Source organism: Chiloscyllium punctatum, chromosome 30 (assembly GCF_047496795.1).
Source record: "Chiloscyllium punctatum isolate Juve2018m chromosome 30, sChiPun1.3, whole genome shotgun sequence".
NCBI lineage: Eukaryota > Metazoa > Chordata > Chondrichthyes > Orectolobiformes > Hemiscylliidae > Chiloscyllium > Chiloscyllium punctatum.
The window spans coordinates 39,359,080-39,369,273 of NC_092768.1; the positions used below are offsets into that span (position 1 = coordinate 39,359,080).

A 10,194-nucleotide genomic window follows, 5' to 3' on the forward strand; every position below is an offset into this window, starting at 1 on the left:
TTGGGAGGTCATGTTGCGGTTGTACAGGACATTGGTTAGGCTAATGTTGGAATATTGCATGCAACTCTGGTCTTCTTCCTATCAGAAAGATGTTGTGAAACTTGAAAGGCTTCAGAAAAGATTTACAAGGATGTTGCCAGGGTTGGAGAATTTGAGCTCTTAGGAGAGGTTGGTTAGGTTAGGGTTTTTTTCTCTGGAGCACTGGAGGCTGAGGGGTGACCTTATAGAGGTTTACAAAATCATGAGGGGCATGGATAGGATAAATAAACAAAGACTTTTCACTGGGGTGGGGGGATTCCAGAACTGGAGGGCCAAGGTTTAGGGTGAGAGGGGAAAGATATAAAAGAGATCTAAGGGGCAACTTTTTCACACAGAGGGTGGTACAGGTTTGGAATGAGCTGCCAGAGGATGTGGTGGAGGCTAGTACAATTGCAACAGTTAAAAGGCAGCTGGATGAGTATATGAACAGGAAGGGTTTGGAGGGATATGGCCCGGGTGCTGGCAGGTGGGACTAGATTGGGTTGGGATTACTGGTCAGCATGGACGGGTTGGACTGAAGGGTCTGTTTCCGTGCTGTACATCTCTATGACTCTTTGACTCTATAGCTCAAACCCCGATAAGGTAATCCCTCAGCCTCTGACGCTCCAGGGAAAACAGCCACCCCATAGCTCAAACATTCGAGCATTGGTAACATCTTTGTTAATCTTTCAAGTTTCACAACATTCTTCTTTTAGCCTGGAGTCCAGAATTGCACACTGTATATCTTTTGGACTGTGGGAGGAAACTGGAGCACCCACAGTAAACCCACGCAGACACGGGGAGAATGTGCAAACTCCACACAGACAGTTACCCGAGGCCAGAATCAAACCCAGATCCCTCGCACTGTGAGGCAGCAGTGCTAAACACTGAGCCACCGTGCTGACTCGCGGTCTCTGGATTAAAGATCCACTAATAACACCACTAGGCCATTGCACTGAGCAATAAAGGAAAGCATACCAAATACCTTCTTTCCTGTCCTAACTACCTGTAACCCCACTCTCAAGGAGCTATGAATCAAGGTCTCTTTATTCAGTAACATTCCCCAGGACCGTACCATTGGGTCCTGCCCTGATTTGCTTTTCCAAAATGCAGGACCTCACATTTATCTAAATTCAACTCCATCTGCCACTCCTCAGCCCATTGGCCCATCCGATCAAGATTCTGTTGTCATCTGAGGTAACCTTCTTCCCTGACCAGCATACCTCCAATTTTGGTGAAATCTGTAAACTTACTAACTATACCTCCTATGTTCACATCCAGATCACTGAGATAAATGACGAAAAGCAGTGGAGCCAGCACCAATCCTTGTGGCATTCCACTGGTCACATGCCTCCAGTCTGAAAAGCAACCCTCCAGCACCACCCTCTGTCTTCTACCTTCAAGCTAGTTTTGTATCCAAATGGCTGGATCTCCCTATATCCCATGAGATCTAACCTTGCTAACCAGTCTCCCATGGGGAACCTTGTCAAATGCCTGACTGAAGTCCATATGGATCACATCCACTGCTCTGCCCTCATCAATCCCCTTTGTTACTTCTTCAAAAAATTCAATCAAGTTAGTGAGACCCAATTTCCCACACACAAAGGATGACTATCCCTAAACAGAACTTACCTTTCCAAATACATGTAAATTCTGTCCCTCAGGATTCCCTCCAACAACTTGCCCACCACCGACATCAGGCTCACTGGTCTTTCATGCCCTGGTTGTTCCTTACATCTTTTTAAAACAGTTCGTATCACATCAGCCAACCTTCAGTCTTCCGGCACCTCACCTGTGACTATTGATGATAAAAATACCTCAGCAAGTGGCCCAGCAATCACTTCCTTAACTGCCCACAGAGTTCTAGGGTATGCCTGATCAGTTCTCAGAGATTTATCCATGTTTATGTATCTTAAACCATCCAACACCTCCTCTACTGTAATATGGATATTTTTCAAGATGTTGTCTTTTACCTGAACAGGAACATACTGTCCCTGGACTCTCGTTATCTCATTTTTAAATGTTTCCCATTTTCCATTTGTCTCTTTACCTGCAAATATCTGGTCTAAGTCAACTTCTAATACCTTCAAAATCGACTTTGACAATTAGATATGATCTATCCTTTTCCTTCACTATTTTAAAACTAATAGAATTATGATCAATGACCCCAAAGTGTTCCCTCACTGACACCTCAGTCACCTGCCCTGCCTTGTTTCCCAAGAGTAAGGCAGGTTTTTCATCTTCTCTGGTAGGTACATCCACACACTGAATCAAAACATTTTCTTGAACACACTTAATAAATTCCTCTTCATCCAAGTCCTTAGTTCTATGGCAGTCCCAGTCTATGCTTAGAAAGTTAAAATCCCCTACCATAACCACCCTACTATTAGAGTGTAACTGAGATCTCCTTATTAATTTGTTTCACAATTTCCTGCTGACTATTGAGGGGGGGGGGGGGGGGGGGGGGGGGGGGGGGAGGGGGGTCCACAGTACAATCCCAATCAGATGGTCATCCCTTTCTTATTTCTCAGTTCCACCCAAATAACTTTCCTGATGTATTCCTAGGAATATCCTTTGTAAGTGTAGCCATAATGTTGTCCCTTATCAAAAACACCACTCTTTCTCCTCTCTTGCAGCCCCCTCCCCTTCTATCCATCCTATAGCACTAATACCCTGGAACACAAAGCTGTCAGTCCTGCTCATCCCTGAGCCACATCTCTGTCGTTGCTGTATTCCAACCCCATGTTCCCAGCCATGCCCTGAGTTCATCTGCTTTCCCTGTTAGGCCTCTTGCATTGAAACAAATGCAGTTTCATTTATCAGTCCTACCTCTGCTGTTTTCCTACCTGCCCTGACTTGCTCCTCTTCCCAACGGCACCAGTCTCAGATTGGATCTCTTTCCTCACTATCTCCTTGGGTCGCACCCCCTGACCTTACTAGTTTAAATCCTCCTGAGCAGCTCGAGCAAATCTCCCTGCCAGTATATTAGTTCCCTTCCAATTCAGGTGCAATCTGTCCTTCTTGTACAGGTCACTTCTACCCCAGAAAAATGTGAACCTTTCTCCCCTGCACTTGCTCCTTAACCACCCATCCATCTGCTCTATCCCTTATTCCTATTGTCACCAGCTCATGGCACTGAAAGTCATGCAGATATGACAATCCTCAAGAACCTTTTTTCAAAAATTCTGGCCTAACTTCCTAGATTCTCTCCTCAGAATCTCATCCTTTTCTCTTCCTATTTTGTTAGTTCCAATATGTACAACAACCTCCTGCTGGTCCCTCTCCCCTTTGAGAATATTCTGCACCCCTTCCCAGGTATCCTTGATCCTAGTAGCAGGGGGACAAGGCACCATTCTGATTTCTTGTTGTCGGCTGCGGAAAAGTCTACCTGTGCCTCTGACTAGAGAGTCCCCAATCACAATCGATTGCTTGAGATCTGACGTACCCCTTTTTACATTAGAGCCAGTTTCGGTCAGAAACATGGTTATTCATGTTACATTCCATCAGCCCCCTCCATTTTCCAAAACAGTATACTTGTTTGAGATGGGGTTAACCACAGGAGACTCCTGCACTCCCTCGCTCCTTCTCCTACCTTTCCTGGAGCTGACTGTGTGCTTTTCCTCCCTTCCTCTGACTGCCGTCCATCACACCCCCCTGGCTCCTGTACATTCCTCATTGCCTCTCACTGCCATCCATCACACCCCCCCCCCAACTCCCCCCCCCACCCCCACCCCAACTCCTGTACATTCCTCATTGCCTGTCACTGCCATCCATCACACCCCCCCACCCCCCACCCCCCCGGCTCCTGTACATTCCTCATTGCCTCTCACTGCCATCCATCACACCCCCCCCCCCCACTTACCCACTTACCACCCCCCCCACCCCCACCCCGGCTCCTGTACATTCCTCATTGCCTCTCACTGCCATCCATAACACCCCCCCCCCACCCCCCCACTTACCACCCCCACCACCCCAGCTCCTGTACATTCCTCATTGCCTCTCACTGCTGCTCCAACCGATCCATGCAATTTGATAGGGTTCACAACCAAACAGACTTCCTGCAGACATCATTATCAGTAACATGGAAACTCTCCCTCATCTCTCACATCTGACAGGAAAAGCACATCATTTGACTGAAGGCCAGTGCTGCTCCTTAACAATCCACAGAGCCAGAAAATAGCACAGTCCTCCTGCTCTAAATAAAAACATTAATCCATGCTGACTTCATACCTATGTTTTATATTTTTAAAGTTTAATCAAGAGACAATTCTCAATCAAACATAGAATCAAAGAAGAACCCACTCTACTTATTGTTGTAGCTTTACAAAATAGACAGTAAGGTGACACTTTAAAAAGTCTCTGAGCTGCTTCCCTCCTGTGAGCTCTGCCATACAGGTTTCTCCAAAGTTAGCTGTGAATATCACTGTTTGTTCATTTTTCTTTGACAAACTCTGGTGTCCAGAAAAATCTTGAAATCAAAGAGCTGAGGCAGTAGCTGTGCAGATTCACGGCCGTGTCAGACAGTCATGTAGGTTTTCTTCTCTGTTTGAATAACTTCCCATGTGGTCACTACCTTTGGCTGCCTTCAGCTCCGACACAGAAAGTACCTCAAAAAGGGAACAGCTCTGACAGCCACAATTTTTTTCTAGTCTTTCATCTTGGATGAACATATGGAGGACATCATCAATGTGAAGGTGGATATGGCACAGCCCATCGATGGCATCAGCATCTTTCATATTCTCTCAGGAGCAGCATCTTGCAATTTATTTCTTATGGTGATTTGCAATCCCACTCAGTTTTCTACAACATGTCAGGGCACTGACCACATTGCCTGTTGTTCCTGGTTTGTGAAAGTCTCTGCTCTGATTTGAGTTTATATGACTCTGTATGACAGGTATTGAGCTGAAATCTTCAATTACCGGTGACACTGGATTGGATCGTGTGACACCATGAGTCACAGAGAAACAGTGGTGATACAGCAGGCAACTTTGGGCCGTCCTTTCCAACTGGGAATGCTGTACGACTGCCGATCTGACTGTCTGATCCCAGGTAACACAATCCAACTAACTGTAGAGCAATCGACACTGATCTCTATCAGATCATGTGATCCACACCTTGTGATTTCCCAGTGTACACGATAAGATTCACGTGATCCTCAGAATTTTGTTTCAACTCTATTATGTCATTGTTGAATTTTGGAACAGGTAAAACGCAAATAAAACATATGGAAACTATATTACCTGCTGCGCACAGTACATATTTTCCTCCTTTTAATTCACCATGTTCCTATCAATATTACTGTAATTTGAATTGTTCTTTCTGTAGGGATCACACTGTGGGAATTAGAGAAATTGCAACCTCATGTACGATCTCAGCGTAACACCGAGTTTCATATCATTGCATCTGACTCCACTGATATAAAAGCCTCTGCACTGAATGTGGATGGATCATTGAAAGCAAGTTTCTTGTGCGGCTTGGTGGAAGTGGCAGGATCAGCGAAATATCTCAATGACACAAAGAGATCGAGGCAACAAGCCCGAGTCACCCTTCAGTACCGAACAACAACCAGGTTTGAGCAGCTGACAATGAGCCACTTGGGGCTGCAGAATATAACCCACCCGAATGTGTTTGATGAGGGGACAGCAACTCACGTGGTTACAGCAGTGCTGTACGGGGCTCAGGCTTTCTTTGTGTTTGATCAAGAGGTCTCTGTAACAGAGAACCTACAGGACATTCAGGGTCACCTTAAGGGGATAGTTAACATGATTCCGACTATTGCAATCGAGGGTCAGGTCTCCCTAGAAATGACAGAGGAACAAATATCCAATGCCCAGAAATTCAGCTGCACATTTCATGGGGATTTCTTCCTGGAAAACAATCCCACCACATTCCAAGATGCTGTCAAAATCTACACAACCCTCCCAAAGTTACTGGGAGATGATGGAGAGCACGCAGTGCCCATGAGGGTCTGGCTCTACCCACTCAACAAACTGGACTCCAAAGCTGCTCAGCTGGTACGGGACATAAGTATCGGATTGCTCAATGACTGCCAGTCTGTGCTGGAGCAGCTCAGTGAGACGGTGATCAGATGTAATGATATGATGAGAGACAGTGTCACTGTTCAATTTCCAGAGATCAGGGACAAGATACTGAAATTCCGAGAGATATGTCGGGAATACAGGCTGGTTTTCCAGAAAGCTTTATCCAGCATGTTACCATCTATCCGTGGAGGTGGGGAGGAGGAAGGGTCACTGGTAAATATTCTGAAGAACAAGGAACAGTCACCATTCAAACACCAGGCACTGAGCAAATGGCTGGATGACAAGGAGCGGGAAATGAATGTGGTGAGATCATATCTCATGATATTGAAAGATATTCACACAGTGAAATCAAGGAGTGAGTTGGATCGTGAAGTGTTGGATCCAGAGACAGAGAATGTGGTCTGCCTCACATTCACATCCCTGCAGCAAGAGGATTTCTATCTGTCAGAAGCAGACAGCTACCTACAGTCTCACACAGCTGAGAAAATGCAGATACCAGATCCTGCTGACCAGGTCAGTGCAGAACATCACAACCATCAGTGGTTTCACTCAGAGTCTGTATCACAGAAGATGAGGGAGCTGTCTCACTTATTCCTGGATTTTGCCACAGCGAACAGAGCACAAGGGAAAACAAAGTTCATTGTTGCGTCTGTGCAGGATGACAGTAATATGGGAGCATCAATTTACCTGTATGGGGGAGGGTTTGTGGTGAATCACTGCTTCACACCCCCATCACAGCCGGAGAGACCTGTGGTCAGTGGAACATCACATGACAGTGTGACTCTCCAATTACAGCCACCGAGACATGGTGCTGGGGAGACTGTTGGGTACAGGGTGGAATACCGAAACATCCAACAGGAGGAATGGAAAACTGTGGATACTCCTGATAAATCCGAATCCTTCACAATCCCTTGGTTACAGCCACATCAGGAATATCAATTCCAATACAGAGCAGCGACCAAGGCAGGGGTCAGCAAGGCCAGTGAGAGTTCCTGGGTCACCACACGTCCTACAAGCCCACCTGGTAAACCTTTACCATCCCAGCTTTACTGGTGTGATGTATCACTCACCTGGGACAGGCCAACTGAGATTGGAGCTGGTGTTAATATTGTTCAGTACAGGATTGAATATAGAGAAGGAAAGGCAGATCCCTCCAGCACAGAGAATGCATTGTGGGAGGAAATAAAGACAACAGACAGTGAATGTTGTTGTACTTTAAAGGGATTGATACCCAACACCTCCTACAGAGTGCGAGTGTCTGCTGACTGTGGAGAAGGAGGTTCGAGTGAACCAAGTGAGGAGGCTTTAATACAAACAGAGAATCAGCCAAAGAGACTGGCTGTGAAACTTCTCAGAGAAAGTGCATTAACAGCCAGGGGGACCCCTCCCATTTACACACTGCCCTTACAGAAGAAGGTACTTGATGAGGCTGGACACCATGTAAAATGCTCCTTTGGAAAACCCACTGGAAAACACAGTGTGAGGACAATCATGGTTCTTGGAGCAACAGGAGCAGGAAAAACAACCCTCATCAATGGGATGGTCAACTACATCCTGGGTGTGGGATGGGAGGACAACTTCAGATACAAATTAATTGATGAAGGGACAGGAAGATCCCAGGCTGAAAGTCAGACATCATTAATCACTGCCTATGAACTGCACTATCGAGCAGGATTCCAGATTGATTACTCTCTCACTATCATCGACACTCCAGGATTCGGAGACACCAGGGGGATAACCCGAGATAAATTGCTCACTGATCAGATCCGAGAGTTCTTCACTTCCCCAGATGGTGTCGATCAGATCGATGCCGTATGTTTTGTTGCTCAGGCCTCTTTGGCTCGTCTGACCCCGACACAGAAATATGTCTTTGATTCAATTCTTTCCATTTTTGGTAAAGATATTGCAGAGAACATCCGAATCCTGGTGACATTTGCTGATGGGCAGATTCCCCCTGTTCTGGAGGCCATTAATGTTGCTGAGGTACCATGTCCCAAAGATAAAAAACGTGTCCCAGTTCACTTCAAGTTCAACAATTCAGCCATATTTGCTCAAAGACCAGCTCCTGATAACTCTGTCAACAAGAGGGGCCCTGATGATAGCAGTGAGGAGGAGGAAGATAGCGATACCTTTGATGCAATGTTCTGGAAGATGGGATCAAAAAGTATGAGGAAATTCTTTTCAGCTCTGAGCAAAATGGAAACAAAGAGTTTACGTTTGACAAAGGAGGTCCTGAGGGAACGTCAGCAGCTGGAGGCTGCGATCGAGGGATTACAGCCACAAATCAAAATGGGTTTGACCAAACTGGAGGAGATCAGGAAGACACAACAAGCTTTGAACCAACACCAACTCGATCTGGATGCAAATAAAGATTTTGAGTATGAGGTAGAAAGCACAGTTTCAGTGAAGATCGATATCAGTGGGAGCGGTAATTACATAACCAACTGTCAGAAATGCTTCACCACCTGTCACTATCCCTGTGGCATTCCTAATGATGATGGTAAAATAAGATGTGCAGCAATGAACCAGCATGGATACTGCACAGTCTGTCCAGGTAAATGTATCTGGTCTGTTCATTTCAACCAAAAGTACAGTTTTAAATATGAAACCAAAAAGGAGAAAAAAACATACGCTGAGCTGAAGGAAAAGTACGAGAAGGCATCTGGTGAAAAGATGACACAGCAGAAAATCATGAAGAAACTTCAGCAGGAGTTAGATGATGTGCAGGATGTGGTGTTGGAGTTGATTGAAACATCGTCTCAGTGCATTTTAAGACTTGAGGAAATAGCTCTCAGACCAAACCCATTGTCAACCCCAGAATACATTGATCTGCTGATTCAATCTGAGAAAGAGGAGGCAAAGCCTGGGTTCAGGGAGAGGATCCAGTCACTGAATACAGTCAAACAACAGGCTGAGATCATGGCAAAAATAGCCAGGAACGAGGAGCTGTTACCAACCAAATACAAAGGCAAAGCCGCAGATGCAAAGAAAGGACTTTGGGAAAGATTGAATGGGAAGATTTCTGGCATGTTCAATTGGTTCCCATCTTTCAAATAATTCACATCTCGGGCTGGAATGAATGATGTCAGTAATGAAATGTCTAATTAGTAAATGATGTCATTCAGTTGTTTCAGTTGTTCCCTCTGTGAACAAAAGAATTCCTCTCCAATAAAATATTCCTAATTCCTCTTCACTGACTTACCCAACTCCATCCAGCTGTAACCAAAACAGAAGCAGTTATTGATTCACTTCATATTGTGTTCTGTGATTTCTCCTGTTTGGAGAGTGAGATGTTCTTTGGCAGATCTCTGGTGACATTGTAACAGGCAATCGTGGTTTGAAAATGCTTCAGTTATTGACATTGACAAATGAGAAATAACATTAGGAGAAGAATATAAAGCCTATCAAACCAACAATGCCATTCAATGTGATCAGCTTTAATTAAACTTTTCTGTTCACTCCCCAGATCATACAATTCTCAGAGGAACTCAAATATCTGTATCTCAATCTTAAATGTATTCAGTGATGTCTCATCCACAGGCCTCGGTGGTCAAGAATTTCAAAGATGCTGAACGCTTTCAGTGAACAAATTAATAATCATTTCTGTCCTAAATGATTGTTCTCTGTTCTGGAAACTCTCTCCCCATGTTCTAGATTTCCCATCCAGTTGAAACAACCTCTCAATGTCTATTGTAAGTCCATTCAAAATCTTGAATTCCCCTGCGGGTTTTTACTGCTTGGAGTCTGAAACCTGTGGCTGGAATGTGGCTACCGGTTGACAACGGTAGTTATAAGTTTGGGTTCATCTTGGTGGGTGGGTGGTCTAGTAGCTCCACCATGCACCATCCTTCCCCCCTCGCCTCCACGCCCCCACCCCCCCCCCCCCCCCCCGCCCCCCCAACCCCCGCCCTCCGCCAGCTAATGAACAGCATTTGGTGAAAACATTGAGGATGGCAGGGACATTTAACATATTTTGGGTGGGACATTTCAATGTACACCACCAAGACTGACTGGGCAGCAGCACTACTGATCAAGCTGGTCTCATCCAAAAGGATGCAACTGGTAGACTGGGACTACAGCAGGACATGAGGATAAAACATATTCATCCCATCTTTTGATCAAGGATTGATTTGAA

The 10,194-nt window shown here is 45.4% G+C and overlaps 1 protein-coding gene across 4 annotated transcripts in view; it reads left to right on the forward strand.

Annotated features, from left to right (window-relative positions):
- The window catches only part of LOC140455423 (uncharacterized), a 48,783-nt gene extending 38,912 nt beyond the window's left edge, over positions 1 to 9,871 (forward strand). For all 4 annotated transcript variants that reach the window (XM_072550284.1, XM_072550283.1, XM_072550285.1 and 1 more), the window contains 2 exons: positions 4,913 to 5,067; positions 5,344 to 9,871. In XM_072550284.1, coding sequence (XP_072406385.1) covers positions 4,968 to 5,067; positions 5,344 to 9,116 — 3,873 coding nt within the window. In that variant the 5' untranslated portion in view covers positions 4,913 to 4,967 and the 3' untranslated portion in view covers positions 9,117 to 9,871. The remainder of the gene's footprint in view (positions 1 to 4,912; positions 5,068 to 5,343) is intronic.
- The last annotated feature ends 323 nt before the right edge of the window (positions 9,872 to 10,194 follow it).